The following is a 22,846-nucleotide window of genomic DNA, read 5'->3' on the forward strand; positions in this document are numbered from 1 at the left end:
CAAGTAAATTCAAGCTTCAATTCCAAGCGGTGGCCTGTAGATAATCGAGTCTGAATCAGACTATCCAGTGATCAGCATCATGAACATGGATCTGTGCAATTGGGATACGATAATATGTGTCAACCAAGTCAGCGATACTGACCACCCGATCCCGTTAGTCGCCTCTTACGACAAGCATGAGTTACTGAAGATCAATTCTAACCCGGATCTTCACAGGTGGCATGTTTCAGTGTAAACTGTAAGTAGGATAATTTTAAACGCTGAAACACTGTAAATGTTAAAGATGAAATTGAATGTTCCGGATTTATTGGTAACTTTAGGGACAGGTATTTATAATAAGGAATACATAATCTTCCCCGATTTACACAAAGTTATTAATCCCCCTGATTTATAAAAAAGGTCGTGAGCAGCATTTATAATTTCATGAAATCTAACCCAGATGTTCTGGCATTTCCAACTTTATAACACACACACACCACACACACGCATACATGCATACTTATTAAATTACATTTGTGACGTCATTTCATTGTCTGCTTACTCCGTTACTTTTCAGGAATGGAGCGATGTGTACCTGTTTCAAATTAAAGACTTCATTTTGTCATTTTGGCATTTAATTTCGATAACAGAAATATTCCCAATACTTTTAATGTAATTGAAGTAGGGTAATGTGCGAGTAACTCTCCATTTCTTAAAAATAATGGGCCTCGGCTTTATTATTTTTAAGGAATGGAGAGTTACTCGGACATAACCCTCTACATAATAGCCGGCTATTACAGAGGGATGTATTTGGTTGATTGGTGCCATGAAAACCATTTTTATGGTTACTCATGTATCAAGTGCATACGGTTAGCTTTAAGTGGTTATTTTCCTAACGAAGGGTTACCATGTCATTATTTATCCAGTTTTAAATGGATACAATTTCAAATTATAAGTCTACGTTTACGTAAAGTTGCGAATTTTTGTGATCCTTAGCAAAGTGTGAATAGTATAGTATGCATTTTAGCTGATAAGTGCAATATACTTAAAAATTTGCATTGTACCACATTCCGTTTCGTGTACGTAGTATTAGTTATTCTGTCTATAAGCCCTACACGGACACCTTTCTATTCATGTCACTTGCAACAGGGACAGGGATTCAAGGATAGATCATCATTATGGCTACTCTATAACATGGAATATCGAGATTAGTTACGTGCGTTGCGTGATTAACATAACGGTTTTAGATCAGTTTGAAGTTGGTATTAGATCAGATGACAAATGCGCGTGATGGCAAAAGTGCCTTGCAGCCTGTTACGGAAGCTGGCGGGTGATAGGTCCATCTTGTTGCGTTGTCTATAAACTGCTCGTCCTCGAGGGATCCAGGTATGTCCTCTGTATCAAAATCCGACTGAAACAGCCTTCAGGGCTTCATTGTCTGTTTGATATCTTTGACCATGCACTCATTCACTGGTCTGTCTGGACTTGTCATCAAACATCTCGGTGTGGTACTCTGTAATATGCTTCTTTCAAAGTTTAATGAGGGACATTATTGACATGTACAGACCCGCTTGACACGGAATTCAAAGCCACCCTGACTTTACTCCCGTATGAATTGGGGAGTATTGTCCTGTCCTGAAACCAAAAAAAACACATGCAGGTTAAACGAAACGAGCAGTTTGAGAAGGCGTTACGTGTTGCTTAGTATTAGAACACATAAAGCTTCTTAATGACTTTTAAGACTGATCATACATTATAGATAAACCCGTGACTGGCTTCTGCGTATATGTCGTTCACGTTTTGAATGAGAGACATCAAGAGGTCTTGGGTCTTTGAATGTGCTATTATATAAGTGTTAGGGGCAAAATTTGGCTGATACAAACTGTCTGTGCCATTTGTATCAAATATCAGCAGGCATGCACAGCATTAATGCATCTATGACTGAAATGTTTTACATTACCCTTTAGGATATACCGGATTGAAGGACATTGCACCAGGCATCAAGTAGCTTCTTTGAGTGGCATCAATATGTTGTTGTTTTTAAATATATATATATATTTAAGGGAGGCCCTTCGCTTATGGCAACGGCTTGATGTCTGATAACAGGATGAACTATCTCATCTCAAATCTGGCAAAGGTCAAGTTTCCAGTGGGTTACTAGAGTTCCACAAGCAAAGCCCCAGAAAAACCTTGAAAACGTTTCATTGTAGACATGTGGAGCCTTTTTTAATTTGACGGATCAGTAACCAATAATTCCCTCTTTTGTACTAATCTTGTTCTGTCCATCAGTTAAACAAACTCAGCACTGACATTGACATTGCAATAATAACCAACAGTTATTGGCTCTTTCTCGAAAACTGTGGCATAATATGTGTGTCACGTTGTCAACAGCCTGCCATCCTGCTATCACGTGCAATCAACAACACCAACAGAAAATGAAAGGACGGGCATAGCATAATTAATCTAATGCCAAGGTTCATGGCTGAACTTCGGATTTCCACAAGTTCACATTTGTATCCTGCTCGAAGTCCTATTTGTCTCTAACTTGCAAGCCCAAGTACACGTAGGCAAGACCAGGTTTTGGTTTGGTTGCTGTTTACACCGCACTCATCAATATTTCAGCTATAGGGGCGGCGGTCTGTAATCATACAATCCAGTGATCAACAGCGTGAACATCGATCTACATAACTATAACTGGGATTTGATGACATGTGTCAACCATGTCAGCAAGCCTGACCACCCGATCCCATTAGTCGCCTCTTACGACAAGCATTGGTTGCTGAAGATCAAGGCTAACTAGGATCTTAGTGGGTATGACAAGCATGGGTTGCTGAAGACCAATTCTAACCCGGATCTTCACGGGGTACTACACAAGTATATACTGAAGACCAGTTCTAACCACGATCTTCACGGGGTACTACTAAGTATGGGTTGCTGAAGATCAAGACTAACCAGGATCTTCGCGGGATACTACAAATATAGTTTATTGAAGACCAGTTCCAATCCAGGATCGACAAGTATGATTTGCTGGGTAACAGACAAGTATGATTTGCTGAAGACCAGTTCTAACCAGGATCTTTTCGGGGGGTATGATTTTGCTGAAGACCAGTTCTAACCATGATTTGCTGAAGACCAGTTCTAACCAGGATCTTTTCGGGGTACGACAAGTATGATTTGCTGAAGACCAGTTCTAACCAGGATCTTTTCGGGGTATGACAAGCATGGGTTGCTGAAGACCAGTTCTAACCAGGATCTTCACGGGTGTCTGTCATTGACCTTCCAAGAGAGGGTCAATAGCTCCTCCGTCACGAAAACTGACAGATCCTCCTTTGTCTAAATTCCCATGATATAGATGAAAGGTCTTGCATGCCAATATCATTGCAAAAAGGGTTTGATGATGTCTGCTCCTTTTTCAGGTGAATGCTGGTTAATACATACTTCTCAGTGGAACGTCTGACCTGAAGCTTCTTGATTTCACCATGGAAAAGCAAGGAAAACAGGACGCTGATGAAAACGGTACATCAAATCTCATAAACAAGATCCCCGTTAGAATTGTCACTGGCACCCGGTGTTTGTTGTAAAGGGCGATACAATGCAAAAGCTGATCGGGCTTGGTGACAAGATTCGGGCCTGTTGCCTGATGCCAGTTACTGCATTGTGTGATGTAATACATTTTAATTTTTCTTGCGCAAATAAATTATTGTTCAAGTAAATTACACAGAAGAGAATATTTATATGGAAAACAGGCATTTAAGGTAGACAGTTTTGAAAATTTAACATCGACTTTGCTGAATGTCTCAAACCCGCCGCCAGTTTGTTTTTTCACTCATATCCGAATCTCCTGAGACCGACTCAGGTGGGATAACTCCCAAACAACTACTCCATCCTTGCATACCAGTATCTGTCTAGCAGCTCAGCAATAAATGTCAAAAAGGATTTGTAAATTTCTTTTTAAGGATAACTTTGAAATATACTGGTGTATTATTTCCATAGGGGCGGTGGGGTAGCCTAGTGGCATTCGCTCGTCACGCCAAAGGTCCGGGTTCGATTCCCCACATGGCCACAATGTATGAAAACCATTTCTGGTGTTCCCCCGCCCTGATATTGCAGGAATGTTGCTAAAAGTGGCGTAAAATCATACTCACTCACTATTATTTCCAGAAACAAGAGAAACATGGGGACATCGAGTGGATGGCATCGTCACCCTGTTGTGCTACAGTGTTGGGGAAGGAACTGCTTTGCTCAACTTTGCATGTATGTATGTATGTATGTATGTATGTATGTATGTATGTATGTATGTATGTATGTATGTATGTATGTATGTATGTATGTATGTATGTATGTATGTATGTATGTATGTATGTATGTATGTATGCATGCATGCATGCATGTATGTATGCGTGTGTGTGTATGTATGTATGTGTGTGTGTATGTATGCATGCATGCATGTATGTATGTATGCATGCATGTATGTATGTATGTATGTATGTATGTATGTATGTATGTATGTATGTATGTATGTATGTATGTATGTATGTATGTATGTATGTATGTATGTATGTATGTATGTATGTATGTATGTATGTATGTATGTATGTATGTATTATTACAAGTTGTTCACTGGTCACGAGGGGGGCATTGGTTGATGTACCCTCGATGTTTGTTTATGTTCCCTGAGCCCTAAGCCCGAAGGGCGAGGGGAACATAAACAATCATCGAGGGTGCATCAACCCATGGGCCCCGAGGGACCAGTGAACAACGTATTTATCTTACCGAACACCTTAATGTTAATTTTGAATTGTTTGAAGCACGGGTACAAATCATTTTGTAGACATCGCTAGAGTTTGCTGACAAGAAAAACAGATTTAGAGTTATCTCCCTTCCCTCGATTTGCATTCGCAAAACATCGGTAATTTCCGTACATCATACGTGATTCAATGTTATTCGAGATAAAGAATTACTACCACGAAGTACAGAATGAGTTGCCATTGATGTGTGTGTGTATGTATGTATGTATGCATGTTGATAACCCTCAACTTTGCCACGTAATCTTCTGTTGCATGTCACCCATCTTCTATTTCCCAGCGTGATGCATTAACATCCCGTTTTGATCAATGTCTTGAAAGTTTGGTTCAGAAAGTTACAAAACCGTATCTTTCATCAGCAAAGCTCATAAGGTGTTTCGCTCATTGGTGTAATTTCATTGGACAGCTATTTTTGTATTTATTCATCAGACACAATGCGAAGTCTATTGGCGAATGGGTTGAGGCCTTCAGCATCATTATTGAAGTCACTGAGGTATGATGAGGTGTGAAACACAAACATAGGCCAACTCCCTCGCAAACCTGGAAACGGCCATAAGTTCTACATACCACTTGTCATCGAGGTGTAATGATGCACACTACATTTTTTATTTTATTTAACATTTGAAATTTCCATAAGAACACCAAGTATCTTGCTACTCACAATTCGCTATTAGACACATTTTCACATCCACTGATGCACATTCTACCATATTGTAACTCAAAATACCTTGCCTTCCACGGAGACTTTCTTCACTGAAAACAACAGTTTTAAAATACTGTGTTGGGCTCGTATATATTATGCTTCTTGAGACAGTTTAGAGATGTTATTTCTCCCCTCCCCCCAAAAAAAAAAAAAAATAAATAAAAAATAAATAAATAAAAAAATTATTAAAAATAAAAAAAATAAAAATAAAATAAAATAAAAAATACAGTGTATGAAATAAGCCAAAAACCCAGTCAGACATCAGGGCTGGTAACTTGTAAATGTTACCAGCCTAAAACGGATGTAACCAGACCAAACAATACAAAGAAAATAACTCAATTTTTAGTTGCAACGAATAATTTAATGAACCTAATACATGCAATATATTTACTGTCTATCAGTCTATCCATAACAACCATTTTCAGAGAATAGATTGGAAGATATGGTGAATTTACTCAGATGTATGGAACATGTTATCTAAAACTTTTACCAGACCATCGGGCTGGCCAGCTGTAAATTTAGACCGTTCGTAAGAAATCCAGCCCGTCTCGGGCGGTCGGACGGGCCTTATTTCATACACTGCCAAACATTACTGCCCTTCCACCGTGCGTCACAGTCTCCTGAACGGAACATGCAATCATTATTTCTGCTCTTGGGTGGTAAGCACGATGCTTCCCATCAACTCTGAACAGACAGAACATGCTTTCATTACCGGCGTCGGAAGGTCACGTCGCTGGCCACGACGCACAATCCCATCTCAATCTCTAACGACGTTCGTGAGACAAGTGTTATTTAATAGCGGTTTTGCTTAAGGGTGGGTACACCAAGATGTTGGGGATAAGAACATGTTTTGTCTGTATTTAGAAGACGCCTTAGATATATTTATTTCCACAGTTTAGAGTCGCCTACGTGCATTACGCCACAACCTTTGGGTCAATATTATTCGTAAAAGGTTATGCCTCATATAAAATATGCATGTACAAATTAGGAAGATGAATGTAGAAGATGAATACCTGATCAGGAAATATAGATTTTAGGACATTGTACCGCTTCACCATTATATACAATCCACAAAGGGTGCCACTTCCGATGCTTAAAATCCTGATCGAAAACCGGGCAGAACGACTATTTTAAAACCTTACGTTTTTCACAAAACAATTGTGGTGAGCTTGTGGGTCATTCTTTTTACCTACTCATAGCATTCAGTTTGTCTAACTGCAGTTTATGTTTGACTACTGACTCTCGCATTAGCACTACCTTCTGCTTTGAACAAACGTTTGGCCTCCCTTCCGTGAACATCGACAGTTTCCGTAAATCTCTGAATGACCGGAAACAGAAAACGGCTCTCATTTGCCAATTTACGTATGAAGAAATATGAGTTGATCGAGACTGAATATGACGGCGACGTGTGTATAGATATACTGCAGTCAAACCAGTTGTTGACCTATTCTCACCAGGAATCCCAATATGGTTTGCGAGATAAGAACCGATCGTTACGTTAAACACGTGTATGACCTGTGTATGGTTTGCGAGGTAAGAACCGATCGTTACGTTAAACACGTGTATGGCCTTCTGTATGGTTTGCGAGGTAAGAACCGATCGTTACGTTAAACACGTGTATGACCTGTGTATGGTTTGCGAGGTAAGAACCGATCGTTACGTTAAACACGTGTATGACCTGTGTATGGTTTGCGAGGTAAGAACCGATCGTTACGTTAACCACGTGTATGACCTGTGTATGGTTTGCGAGGTAAGAACCGATCGTTACGTTAAACACGTGTATGACCTGTGTATGGTTTGCAGATAAGAACCGATCGTTACGTTAACCACCTGTATGACCTGTGTATGGTTTGCGAGATAAGAACCGATCGTTACGTTAACCACGTGTATGACCTGTGTATGGTTTGCGAGGTAAGAACCGATCGTTACGTTAAACACGTGTATGACCTGTGTATGGTTTGCGAGGTAAGAACCGATCGTTACGTTAAACACGTGTATGACCTGTGTATGGTTTGCGAGGTAAGAACCGATCGTTACGTTAAACACGTGTATGGCCTTCTGTATGGTTTGCGAGGTAAGAACCGATCGTTACGTTAACCACGTGTATGACCTGTGTATGGTTTGCGAGGTAAGAACCGATCGTTACGTTAAACACGTGTATGACCTTCTGTGGGTCGTGTTGTAAACTAACGTCCAAAAGAAACTTGGCAACTAAAACAACATAAAAGAAAGCCAGCAGTCGTTTTCCATTCTAATTAAAAAGGTTATTTCATGTATTTATTCAAATATGGAACGGAAATAAACAATGATAACAACTGAATAACAATATGAGTGTTCTGGCAGTCACAGATTGTCGTCATTGATCCAGTGTTGTTAAAGAGACCTGGGTGACCTACTTGGCAAGCACTGCAAACAGAAAGAAACACCATCTAAATATTTCATGCAACACCTTCAGCTAGGTGGGCAGAGTTGCACCCTCACTTGCTATAAGTCTTCAAGATGACAAATAAAACCAACTGAGTTCTGAAGACGACAACTAAACTTTGACACATGGCATTGAAATCTGCTATTTATTGTTGGCCCTACCCTTACCGCCAACTACAGTATGTATGGCCTGGGCGGGTGACAGGGACTACAGATACAGGAGGATACGCTCACCATTTAGCGAAGGCCAGTTGCATCACTATCAGGTGTTGATGTCTCACAAACACATGTTAATGATATAGACCAAACCAACAGACAAACTGTGTCTCTTTAATGTCCAGTAGAAGCCCATTAAACTCTCAACATCATAATATACTTGAAGGATTTTGAAAACACATGACACAGAATTATAGCTCAGTGGAACAATTTCAGAAATATCTTTAGAAGAAAATACTTATGTCAAGCAACACTTCTCTAAAAATAAATAATGCATTTTCCCCAATAATACTAACAATCAGCCCACAGGGAATCTACTATATAATTTATTCCAAAAAAATTGCGTATACAGATTACACTATAAATTAAAAAGTTCGAATGAATTAATGCAACGTTGCATTAAATCGACTCTCGAGCCCCTAACAGGCCTAACATTATTTCAAGCGAATCCCATAGAGTTATGTCCCTTGGAGCGCTCTTTGTGAATACCCCACGTACAACTTGTGATTGAAACCAGTTCGGTAAACACCGACAACACCGCGTGCGACAGTTTCCGATGTACAGAGCTATCGTTTACATTCCATATATGGCAAGTGTTCTCTGTTTGGAAGCTTTTCGCATAGACGTTTCTATGATCGATTTCAGGCAAGTCGTTAGGGATAATAAGTCTTTTATTGCATCAATAGGAAAGTAAATTAAGTGCATATGCTCTCAATATATAAAATATAGGCCAAAATATTGCCGAAAATGTGTGACCTTGTACCGTTAAATAACTGATTGATATCATTTGGTTTCATCATACCTTACAAATGGCATTATAACGTAAAGTACTGAGTGATATTGACATATCAGGTTTGGACAGTAATTATAGGAAATCTGGTGCCTTTATCCACATTTTTGATTATAATAACACACGTGTATTATCTTTGTATTAAGAACATATTTTGCCTCAACACGTCGCTGGTGTGTACCAGTAACACCAGCCTGTCATGGCTTCTGTGTGGGTGAGTGAGTGAGTTCAGTTTCACGCCGCACTCAGCAATATCCCAGCTATATGGCGGCGGTCTGTAAATAATCGAGTCTGGACCAGACAATCAAGTGACCAACAGCATAAGCATCGATCTGCGCAATTGGGATACGATGACATGTGTTAACCAAGTCAGTGAAACTGGCCACCCGATCCCGTTAGTCGCCTCTTTCGACAAGCATAGTCGCCTTTTATGGCAAGCACATGGGTTGCTGAAGATCTATTCTACCCCGGATCTTCACGGGTCGGCTTCTGTGTGATGTCACTGTGACACAGTGAAGCTGCTCTCGGTCAATGTCAGTTTCTTGGATCCATAAAACATGGCAGGTTCCCATGAAGGTACAATATAATACGGTTATAACGAACTCAAAGGGACCGTATATTTCACCTCGTTACAACCGTAGTTAATTTCACCTGACATCTTCAGCAAGCACCCGGGATGAACCAGCATGTCCTTGAGTACGTTATAAGCATGTTTAGCATAATGCAGGTAATTCATAAATATGTAATGTACTCACATTTCTCTAGTCCGCAGTAGTTACAGCATGGGGGCGGACCACAACACGTGAGGCACAAGTGGGGTCTGGGGGTAGCTGCAAGGATGAGAAAATGTCTGTTATCAAGGGCACGGAGAACGTGTCCCCCCTTGGGAACAGTGAGTGATACGCATGAAGATCCGGGTTAGAATTCGTCTTCACCAACCCACCCTTGTCGTAAGAGGGATCGGGTGGTCAGGCTCGTTTACTTGGTTGACACATGTCATCGTATCCAAAATGCGTAGACGTATACTTATGGTATTGATCACTGTATTGTCTGGTCTGATTATTTACAGACCGGAACATTGCTGCGCTAAACAACAAATAAAGACGTAAACATGCATACACTGTGTTCCCCGACAATTCGTGACATCGTACACTGTGTTCCCCGACAATTCGTGACACCATACACTGTGTTCCCCGACAATTCGTGACATCGTACACTGTGTTCCCCGACAATTCGTGACATCATACACTGTGTTCCCCGACAATTCGTGACATCATACACTGTGTTCCCCGACAATTCGGGACATCATACACTGTGTTCCCCGACAATACGGGACATCATACACTGTCCATTGTATATATCTGACATTTTAGTATTGTCAACTTTCGCTGAGAAAATATCTTAAGCGCAAAAAAAAGGTTTGCATTTGCTGTCCTTTGTGCACATTGGTTGTACGGCTCTGCGTGCTGTCGTCGAGTGAGTGAGTGAATTTCGTTTTGCACCGCTTTTAGCATTATTTCAGCAATATCGCTGCGGGGGACACCAGAAATGGGCTTCACACATCGTACCCAAATTGAAACTGGGTTCTCGGCGTGACGAGCGAACGCTTTAGCTATAAGGCTACCCCACCGACATACTGTCATTGAAGCCTTACGGACATCTTGCGATACAAACGCTTTGATGTATAGATGTATATTGTACTATACATTTCACTGTCGCGGTTGTGGTACAATATCTTAATAACTGTGCAAAAGCAATATGAAGAACATAGTACACTTAAAGGTTTGCATGAGGCTTGTCTCGTCTGATATAAATGTAAAGCTTAAGCGTTTGTTAAAGAAAATGAAATGTCCTGTCAGGTGATATGCAAATTAGCATATTGCAGTGGTAGTATGCTGAGTCATCATCACGGCGTGGGACAACGTGAAGCAGAGCGACGTCATGCCCACGTGATGTCACGAAACATTAAATACAGTCCATTTTATGTGACGTCAAACGAACAATAAATTGATAATGCTGAACTACGCACAATCTCGCAGTGATAAGTTAGTATAACATCGCTAGTTCGACTTTGAGCTTCATACAGCATAAAAAGCGAGCAGCAATATTTGGACACATTATGGAAAATCATCGTAGACGCTAGCAAGCGGAATTACCAATAAATGGTTCTGTACCGAAGGCTACTCTCGTTAAGATCAGGGTTAGAATTGATCTTCAGTAACCCATCCTTGTCGTAAGATGCGACTAACGGGATCGGGTGCTAAGGTTTGCTGACTTGATTCACACATGCCATCGTATCCCAATTGCGTAGATCGATGCTCATGGTGTTGATCACTGGATTACCCGGTCCAGACTCGATTATTTACAAATCGCCTCCATATATCTGAAATATTGCTGAGTGCGGCGTTAAACAACAAAGCAACCAACCTATCATAAAGCTGGAACCTTTCCTGAGTGGAACAAAGACTTGTGTGAGTGTCATCACTGATTCCCATTGATAACATCCAATCAAGTCAGAACGGCAACTGTTCCCAATGTGTGAGCCATTTGGGGGTCGCCCTGAATGGTTTTCTTGATGCAGCGTTTCATTTCTTAATTAAGTAACAGTGCTTACTTTTCGGTGTTGGTTTGCACATGCAGGTTGGGCATCCGTTGATCCTCACGACTCCTGCGGGACATTTTAACCACAGCTGACAAGGACGGTAGTAGGGGCAGTTGTAGGCTGGAACAGAAAAGGATAACGCGTCATAATCTGACGTACAAAAGAAAGTACACACTTGTGTTTTTGGATTATTTTCCCCAAAACATTTTGAACAGTGTTTTGATTGACTTACAAACCATTGTGTACGTATTTAAGACACAAATAGTCGGTGTTTCCACATTTTCCTTTTGGTTACTGAGTATTTGATGACATTTAGAAATGTCATTTAGAACCAACATCGCTTCTGCAAGCCAAACACGGGCACCTGCTAGAAGTCACTTGATAAGAGAACATGAATGTAGATAAACACACCCTTCCCCAGTCTCGTCTAGGCTGAATACATGTCATCCCGTGCATAATTAGAGTGAGTATGTTTTTAAGCCGCTTTTAGCAATATTCCAGCAATATTACGGCGTGGGACACCAGAAATGGGCTTCACACATTGTACCCATGTGGGAAATCGAACCAGGGTCTTCTGCATGAGGATCGGACGCTTTAACCACTAGTCTACCCCACCGTCCAATCACATTGCGAAGGACTAGCGTTTCCTTTATGTGACTGAGTGAATGAAATACACAACATACACAATTTCAATTACTTTTACAGCAACTTCTTAACCATAACATGGAGTGCAGATTTGTTGATGTCACCACTGATGACGATGATGATGATGATGATGATGACGATGAGGAGGAGGAAGAGGAGGAGGGTGAAGATGATTAAAAAAGAGCAATAAGTATTTACTTACGTCTGTTACATTCACATGTGGGACACCCGTTAATCTTTTTGTAACCGAAGATACATTTCTTTTGTTGCGGACATTGAATTTCCGGGCAAGGAGTTGGCAAATCTGTGACAGAAAGTTACAGTGAGATAGTGAAAGTTAATTTACATATCTATATTCTACACTGTAGTGAAATTAGTGAGTGAGTTAGAGAGTTTAGTTTAAGCAATATTCCACCAATATCACGGCGGGGGCCACCACAAATGGGCTTCACACATTGTACCCATGTGGGGGGAATCGAACCCGGGTCATCGGCGTGACAAGCCAACGCTTTAACCAATAGGTTACCCGCCGCCAATGGAACGAGAAGTGTTGGCGTAACCGTTGACAAATTATATATATTTTGTAGATATCTAAGTAGGTAGTAGTGGGTGGGTGCATGTGTAGTTAGGTAGATAGATAATCAAGTCATTAAAATGAAGTAACATGTATTTATATATGCTATTCGAAAAAAATAGTTATGTAAACATATTACCGAAGATATACTCATGTGATTTTCGAGGAAAGTGGAGGGGCATGGATAGTGTTTCTCAAACGCCTCGATATTTTATCCCAAAACTAATTTATGATCGTGGGTTGGAATCCCTTTCGGCTGGCCTGTACCTTACCAAGTACCGGGACACGCATCATTATGGAGGTTTTTTTCTCTATAAATTTGACACTCATTTGTTGTAGCGTTAAAGTAACTAAAGTTCGAACTCACACGCACACTAACTCGTCCCACCAACCCACCAACCCAGCCAATCACCCACCTACCCATCTTTTAACTCCCTCCCTCACGCACGCACTCACTCACTCACTCACTCACTCACTCACTCACTCACTCACTCACTCACTCACTCACTCACTCACTCACTCACTCACTCACTCACTCACTCACTCACTCACGCACTCACTCACTAGCGTTGACCTACCTTGTACGAGTGCCACTGCAGAACACACGATAAGAGTCAGGCCAAACAACAGACAGACTGAAAAGCGGTCCATGTTTCTGTCTAAGATCAAGTAACTTTATAAACCACGCGTGTCATCGGCTTATGTACATCTTAACATCTGAATGTGAAAGCTGATTGGCTGAGAATCCACCAATTATATTTCATATAGGAGTTGTCAATGTACTGATATTGACATCTTACAACCCGGATACTGAAACACCTGAAGGAAACATGTTGATAAACAACTCGGCGTTTGTCCCTGAATATTCACGAGACTCACTGTCCCGCTGCCCGGCAGGGGTTGTGGATATGAAGGTGCATTAGCAACCTGTTACTGTTAGGTTTATAACGGTAATGAATGAGTATTGCGGGTTGAATATATGAATATAGACAGTGGATAGTGTGGACAATGGCGATGCAACTATAAGAAAAGAGAAGTTGTAAAAAATATATGATTTACTCGGAGACAGTTTATCAAACAAAAGTAGCAATCGGTTAATATAATTTTCAATTAAATTCATCTTGTTTATTCAGAATGTGTGACCTCCAGTTCATATACAGATGATACAAGCAGCATGTTGGAACTTTCAATTTACAAAATTTGACGTCTCAGATGATGAGCATAAAGTTGTAGCTTAATAATAGCATTTGCATCATTAGATGTCATTAAGTTGATGAAAATAATGTTTCTATATTATAAGATGTACATACAAACGGTAGGTATTTAGATCTTAAGCTTTCATAAGCTGGACATACAATGTAATGAATAAATGGGACATAGTAATTGGGCACAGAGTTTTCATATCCACACAAAGAGTGTTTGTTTGTATCACAAAAAGAGGGCCATTCATTGGTGATTGTGGTCAATTATTGTTTAAAAAAATATGCAAACGCATATTCTAAGCTAATCATTTCGTACATGAGCGAGAAATTGTCAGTTCGTAATATTTCGCAGTATTGCTGAGACGTCCGGGAATTCTGATTGCCCTTTCCGAGAAGTGACATGCCCGAGATACATGGGCATCGAGTACACTCGCCTTCAGCACTGACAACAACACCATAAATAAATGCACACCTTACACAGCTTTATTGCGCACAACTGGAGAGAGGCGTCATAATAGACTGGTTCTTCTGTATCCATGCAATTGACACTCCTTTCTTTACGTGAGAACGACACAAACAGAGGCTTGTTTCATATTGAAATACGTCGCGGACAGTTACAGCGGCAGTCGGGTCAACTCGCCCCAGGACGTTACCTGTATGACTCCTTATTGTGGGACATTGTGAATTTCTTACACGCCGGTGGGTGAGAAACTCATGCGAGATAACTTGTGTCAAACATGTGGGTGAGATCGTCCCAGGTCCGAGATTGTTATAAGGACCTGAGGTGACATGACGGACAACTTCCCCAATTGTAACTCATTGATCAGCTGCTTGTGCTTCAATCGAATGCAGACATGTTACTCGTCTCAAGCCCACCGATTGGTTATGTTCTCTTTTGTATCGTAAACAATGCTTTAAACAAACCCGAATATGTAACATGCATCTATTTTCTTTTATTCTTCACCTTATCGTTTACTACCGTGGTCAGTCAATCGGTAGTATCTGTGTAAACAATTAATGGAATATAGCCGGTAAAGACTCGGCGTGCTATCTCCATTGTGGCTGCCCTTTGAACATACAAAATGTACAACATTCGCACTTTCTCCCACGAATAGTATTACTTTGCATATTTCCTGTCATCGTAACACAGTTTGGGTATTATCTGTTGTTTAACACCGCATTCAGCAATATTCCATCTATATGGCGGGGGTCTGTAAATAATCGAGTCTGAATTCAGACAATCCATTGATCAACAGCATGAGCATCGATCTGCGCAAATGGGAACCGATGACATGTGCGGCGTAAAACTAAACTCACTCACTCACCCACTCGTCAAGTGCAGCGTCATTCGGGTCACCTCGTCCTAGTTCGTTATCTACATTATACCTCGGAGGCCATTTGTATAGTCACAGTGATTTATTGAAAAACGCATACCATTCACTCGGCACAATTTCTTCACAACAATTTCGAAAAAAGATTTTAAAAGGTTATTACAAATTTGAATTAAAACTCGATTTCGCAATTCCTAAAAGCGTCAGTACAGCCTCGAATAGACAAGTTGGCAAGGGTAACCAGTCCGTGCCAATACAATATTTTAACTGTAGCAACAGAGGCATTGATATGAGATGAACCATGCAGCTCTGGACTGGAATTCTTCACCACTCGACCCTTTCCGTTCCCACTCGGCCCTTACCGCCACCACTCGACACATAACGCTCACCGACATAAGGATCCCATTCAGTGGTATAACATTCAGTTTTTCGTCTTCAGGCGAGTACGGAACAAAGTTAATAAATCGCCACGATAGGCGCTGGAGACGACATTCGACTTGTCCTGATATGTAAGAGCTGGGCATAATCTAGGTCACGAATGACACTCCCGCGGAAGGATTTCTCTGCGCCATTAATTGAGCTCAGTTAGAGCCTACCCGTCACCACCAGTACCGTACACGTGGATACTCAATGTGCTGCTTTCAATATCATATACAGTGAGGATGTACAAGTAATCAGGTTTGTGATTCAGATTCTTAAAAAAATATCTTAAAGTTACCTAAATGTTGAGACAGGGTTAATGACCATAGATAATAAACACATCGATATTTTCCATATTAGAGTCTTTATTAAACAAATGTTATTGACAAAATCATGATTTAAAACACATTCCATATGTTATATTTTATGACAGCCACAAGCAGGGCAGACTAACACAAATGTTCACTAATACTGGACGAGGTCAGTTGGAGTTAGGGCACAGTCATCAGAGAATATGGCTATCGGCAGGGGAGGGTCAGAAAATAAAAATACACTTATTGGTGGATGATAATGTGAAAATGGCTAGTTATTAAAAACAAAGAAGAAAATAAAAGAAGAAAACAAGTGCTTTTGCATTTTGTCTTTTCAAAGAAAAATGGACAAAGACATTGGGAGGGTTTTCCATGACATGAGAAACGTGTCCAATCAGACACCACCGCCCCAACCACCACCCCCACCCACTTCCCTCAAACCAACATCCCTCACGCCCGTAATAATTAACCGGCACCATATCAAGTTGTTACAAGACAGAATTTGTAGTTAAGATTACTGATTAACAAAGGAGAGATTACAGAGATTCCGAACCCCATGAACGGTTTTGCTTCACCCTCTTCGACAGAACCACGAAAACAGGCACCCACGACGTCGTATACATCTACACGTCGGACAGCCGTTAACGACAACGCGGCCGTATCGACAGTAGTTACGACACCGAACAGGAAAACATTTCTTTTCTTTGCAGAGACAAGACTTGCACCCATTAATTATCTGATATCCATTAGAACAGGACCGTGGGCAGTTCAGTAGAGGACACGGCTTGGACTTACATATGCATGTTTGACATCCGTTTATAATCTTTCTTCCATAGAAGCAATGCCTTGTGCACGTTAGAGCCGGGCATATTTTAGGCCTACATTTACAGGTAAGACATCCTTTCACGACCTCTCTGCCATTGGGACATACATTGGAACATTTCGTTGATGGACACATAAGTTTGTTACACTCGCATGTGGGACATCCTTTTGGGGACAGTTTGCTGCCATAATGGCAAATTGTGGAACATTTGATCAAAGGACATGGTTTTGGTTTGCAGGCACATGTCTCGCAGTCGTTTACAGTCAGTCGACCAGTAGCACACGGGGTGGTGCAACGGAGCTTGGGACAAATATTTGGCTTACATTTGCATGTCTGGCACCCGTCAACAGAAAGGAATCCATTGGCACACTTGTTTCCACAAGTTAGCTTAGGGCAAGGCTTAGGTTTACATGTACAAGTTTCACAACCATCTTTGAGTGTGCGTCCGTTTGGGCACTTATTACCACAAGTTAGCTTAGGACAAGCCTTCGGTTTACATGTACAAGTTTCACAACCATCTTTGATTGTGCGTCCGTTTGGGCACTTATTACCACAAGTTAGCTTAGGACAAACCTTCGGTTTACATGTACAAATTTTACAACCATCTTTGATTGTGCGTCCGTTTGGGCACTTGTTTCCACAAATTAGCTTAGGGCAAGGCTTAGGTTTACATGTACAAGTTTCACAACCATCTTTGAGTGTGCGTCCGTTTGGGCACTTATTACCACAAGTTAGCTTAGGACAAGCCTTCGGTTTACATGTACAAGTTTCACAACCATCTTTGATTGTGCGTCCGTTTGGGCACTTATTACCACAAGTTAGCTTAGGACAAGCCTTCGGTTTACATGTACAAGTTTTACAACCATCTTTGATTGTGCGTCCGTTTGGGCACTTGTTACCACAAGTTAGCTTAGGACAAGCCTTCGGTTTACATGTACAAGTTTTACAACCATCTTTGATTGTGCGTCCGTTTGGGCACTTGTTTCCACAAATTAGCTTAGGGCAAGGCTTAGATTTACATGTACAAGTTTCACAACCATCTTTGATTGTGCGTCCGTTTGGGCACTTATTACCACAAGTTAGCTTAGGGCAAGGCTTAGGTTTACATGTACAAGTTTCTACAACCATCTTTGATTGATTGCGTCCGTTTGGGCACTTATTACCACAAGTTAGCTTAGGACAAGCCTTCGGTTTACATGTACAAGTTTTACAACCATCTTTGATTGTGCGTCCGTTTGGGCACTTATTACCACAAGTTAGCTTAGGACAAGCCTTCGGTTTACATGTACAAGTTTTACAACCATCTTTGATTGTGCGTCCGTTTGGGCACTTATTACCACAAGTTAGCTTAGGGCAAGCCTTCGGTTTACATGTACAAGTTTCACAACCATCTTTGATTGTGCGTCCGTTTGGGCACTTGTTTCCACCTACAAATTAGCTTAGGGCAAGGCTTAGGTTTACATGTACAAGTTTCACAACCATCTTTGATTGTGCGTCCGTTTGGGCACTTATTACCACAAGTTAGCTTAGGACAAGCCTTCGGTTTACATGTACAAGTTTCACAACCATCTTTGATTGTGCGTCCGTTTGGGCACTTATTACCACAAGTTAGCTTAGGACAAGCCTTCGGTTTACATGTACAAATTTTACAACCATCTTTGATTGTGCGTCCGTTTGGGCACTTATTACCACAAGTTAGCTTAGGGCAAGCCTTCGGTTTACATGTACAAGTTTCACAACCATCTTTGATTGTGCGTCCGTTTGGGCACTTGTTTCCACAAATTAGCTTAGGGCAAGGCTTAGGTTTACATGTACAAGTTTCACAACCATCTTTGATTGTGCGTCCGTTTGGGCACTTGTTACCACAAGTTAGCTTAGGACAAGCCTTCGGTTTACATGTACAAGTTTCACAACCATCTTTGATTGTGCGTCCGTTTGGGCACTTGTTACCACAAGTTAGCTTAGGACAAACCTTCGGTTTACATGTACAAGTTTCACAACCACTAACTATTTCGCGTCCATTTGGGCACTGCTTGATGCACTTCAGTTTGGGACATGGTTTAGTAGCACAGGTGCACACAGCACACCCCTTCTCAACCTTGCACCTCAGGGTCTCTGATGGTTTGCAGGTGGTTGTTACAGGGGCACAGGGAGGATCTGCAAATACAGAAACGCAAACGAACCATAATATACAGATACATACAAATGTGGCATATCTGTGGCATGTCTCTCACATACCTGTCATACATGTGAAATATATGTTGCCTAAATGTAAAACCACACATGACACTGTGTGTACACTCTCACACATGAAACCCATAAACATAGAATGATGTTGTACCTTGGTAATAAATTCAACACACCAATGCAAAAGAGTAGCCAGCCTCGTGGAAATACAATTAGCTGCGAAACTTTAATGGATGTATCACTGACATGTGTTTGGACACAAGGTATTCGCGTAAGGGTAAGCATGTCCTGCCTTATCGGTAGTACCAGCCACTCAAACTGTTTGTATTAACAAGTAATACATTCTATTTGTATACAAACTTTTGTTTGACGTTTAAGAAACAACGTGTTTACAAGTAGAGATTTTACGTGTAGGATGAAGGAAGTATGCTCATGTAAACATAAAATTGTGGTTAAATCACCTTTGTTCAATTATTTGTTTTGTGTTTAACACCGCATTCAACAATAGTCCAGCTATATGGCAGTCTGTACATAACTGAGTCTGGGCCAGACAACATCATGAGCATTGGTCTACTCAACTGGGATACAAAGACATGTGTCTACCAAGTCAGCGACCACCCGATCCCGTTAGTTGCCTCTACGGCAAGCATGGGTTGCTGAAGAACAGTTCGAACCCGGATGTTCACGGATCGCCTCTTACGACAAGCATGGGTTCCTCAACACCAATTCTAACCCGGATGTTCACGGATCGCCTCTTTCGACAAGCATGGGTTCCTCAACACCAATTCTAACCCGGATGTTCACGGGTCGCCTCTTTCGACAAGCATGGTTTCCTGAACACAAATTCTAACCCGGATGTTCACGGATCGCCTTTACGACAAGCATGGGTTCCTGAACACAAATTCTAACCCTGATGTTCACGGATCGCCTCTTACGACAAGCATGGGTTCCTGAACACAAATTCTAACCCGGATGTTCACGGATCGCCTCTTTCGACAAGCATGGTTTCTTGAACACAAATTCTACCCCGGATGTTCACGGATCGCCTCTTTCGACAAGCATGGTTTCCTGAACACAAATTCTAACCCTTATCTTCACGGATCGCCTCTTTCGACAAGCATGGGTTCCTGAACACCAATTCTAACCCTTATCTTCACGGATCGCCTTTTACGACAAGCATGGTTTCTTGAACATAAATTCTAACCCTGATGTTCACGGATCGCCTCTTTCGACAAGCATGGGTTCCTGAACACAAATTCTGACCCGGATGCTCACGGATCGCCTCTTACGACAAGCATGGGTTCCTGAACACCAATTCTAACCCTTATCTTCACGGATCGCCTCTTTCGACAAGCATGGTTTCTTGAACACAAATTCTAACCCGGATGTTCACGGATCGCCTCTTTCGACAAGCATGGGTTCCTCAACACAAATTCTAACCCTTATCTTCACGGATCGCCTCTTTCGACAAGCATGGTTTCTTGAACATAAATTCTAACCCGGATGTTCACGGATCGCCTCTTTCGACAAGCATGGGTTCCTGAACACAAATTCTAACCCTTATCTTCACGGATCGCCTCTTTCGACAAGCATGGGTTCCTGAACACCAATTCTAACCCTTATCTTCACGGATCGCCTTTTTCGACAAGCATGGTTTCTTGAACACAAATTCTAACCCGGATGTTCACGGATCGCCTCTTTCGACAAGCATGAGTTCCTGAACACAAATTCTAACCCGGATGTTCACGGATCGCCTCTTACGACAAGCATGGGTTCCTGAACATCAATTCTAACCCGGATGTTCACGGATTGCCTCTTTCGACAAGCATGGGTTGGTAAAGACCAATTGTAAACCGGATCGATACTTACACAGGGAGTTTAGATTTTGACTGAAATATGGAAACGACATACCTAGGCACTGGCATGTGGGACAGCCGTTGGTACTCTTGTAGCCATAGGTACAGCTGCCACAGCCAGACAGAGAAGGGCATTTGGCTGCAAGACGAACACATGGGTGAGTGAGTGAGTGAGTGAGTGAGTGAGTGAGTGAGTGAGTGAGTGAGTGAGTGAGTGAGTGAGTGAGTGAGTGAGTGAGTGAGTGAGTGAGTTTTACGCTGCAATATTCCAGCAGCATCACGGCGGGAGACACCTGAAATGGGCTTCACACATTGTACCCATGTGGGGAATCGAACCCGGGTCTTCGACGTGACGAGCGTACTAATGAAACGTACTCGCTGTATTTCAACGTATGATCGAGACAGCGAGTACGTTTCATTATAAGGATGTATTTGTTTTTCATAGCCTTCGCTGTGGTCAGTCCCTACATGATTGACCCATAGGGGCGGTGGGGTAGCCTTGTGGTTAAAGCGTTCGCTCGTCACGTCGAAGACCCGGGTTCGATTCCCCACATGGGTACAATGTGTGAAGCCCATTTCAGGTGTCTCCCGCCGTGATGCTGCTGGAATATTGCAGCGTAAAACTCACTCACTCACTCACTCACTCACTCGATCATACGTTGAAATACATCATATCGGGCGTAAAAGGCAAAATAGTCGCAAAAATTACATGAACGTATCAATGGAAATCAGTGATGACACAATTTGCAGGCATACGTCTTCGTTCCACTCAGCAAATATTCCAGCTTAATGATTGGTTGGGTGGTTTGTTGTTTAACGCCGCACTCAGCAATATTCCAGCTTATTGATTGGTTGGGTGGCTTGTTTTTCAACGCCGCACTCAGCAATATTCCAGCTTAATGATTGGTTGGGTGGCTTGTTTTTCAACGCTGCACTCAGCAATATTCCAGCTTAATGATTGGTTGGGTGGCTTGTTTTCAACGCTGCACTCAGCAATATTCCAGCTTAATGGGTGGATTGTTGTTGAACGCTGGCAATATTCCAGCTTAATGATTGGTTGGGTAGCTTGTTTTTCAACGCCGCACTCAGCAATATTCTAGCTATGTGGTGGCGGTCTGTAAATAATCGAATCTGGACCAGGCAATCCAGTGATCAACAGCTCAAGCATTCATATACTCAAATGTAATACGATGATGTGTGTCAGCTAAGTCAGCGGATATGAAAACCGGATCTGTTAGTCGCCTTTAAGACAAGCATGGGTTGCTGCAGACCAATTCTTCCAGCTCTATACTGTCTGTATTCCGGCGAATGACATAACGAGCATGCATCTATGCAAATGTGATACGATGACATGAGCCTGACCACCACCGCCACACACACAGCGTTCCCGTCAGTCGCCTATTACGTCAAACATGGGTTGCTGAAGACAATGTATTTATCGTCGTAGGCGTCGCATGTGTCAACTGGCAGGTGGTCATAATATCAACTGCAGGTTGGTACCGAATAAATATAGGGACCATCGTTCATCTATCATGGAATAGATGAGTGAGTGAGTATGGTTTAACGCTGCTTTTAGCAATGCTCCAGCAATATTACGGCGGGGGATACCAGAAATGGGCTTCACACATTGTATCCATGTGTGGAATCGAACCCGGCTCTTTAGCTTGACGAGTAAAGGCTTTAACCACTGGGCTATCCCAGCGACCCTTAATCAAATTGTATTCCAAACACAAAATACTCACACATGCCAACAACGTCGCCGCTGAGCATCAGCATTCCAAAGAGCAACATCAGCAAGGATGGAGACATCATCGTGGACGTCCTCATCGAGGTGACAAGTAAACCTTCTAATACCTGAACAGTTCAACTGACTGTCCACGACCCAACTGTTGTACTGAAAGTGTGGCGAGATAGCCATCCCGAAGGGCTTATATTCGTCAAGGGGAGGGGCACCTGGACACCATCTGAGGGAAACGAT

At 41.8% G+C, this 22,846-nt stretch overlaps 1 protein-coding gene across 1 annotated transcript; it reads right to left on the bottom strand.

The window, feature by feature from the left end:
- Positions 1–7,726: 7,726 nt before the first annotated feature.
- Positions 7,727–13,402, bottom strand: LOC124255198 (antistasin-like). The gene is made up of 5 exons (XM_046689036.1): positions 13,317–13,402; positions 12,367–12,468; positions 11,532–11,639; positions 9,673–9,747; positions 7,727–7,893 (listed from the first exon to the last, which is right to left on the bottom strand). Exons 1-5 carry the CDS (start codon positions 13,387–13,389, stop codon positions 7,880–7,882), a joined length of 372 nt encoding a protein of 123 aa, XP_046544992.1. The 5' UTR covers positions 13,390–13,402; the 3' UTR covers positions 7,727–7,879.
- Positions 13,403–22,846: the final 9,444 nt, after the last annotated feature.

This window comes from Haliotis rubra, unplaced genomic scaffold, assembly GCF_003918875.1.
Source record: "Haliotis rubra isolate DU_JTF1 unplaced genomic scaffold, ASM391887v1 Scf597, whole genome shotgun sequence".
NCBI lineage: Eukaryota > Metazoa > Mollusca > Gastropoda > Lepetellida > Haliotidae > Haliotis > Haliotis rubra.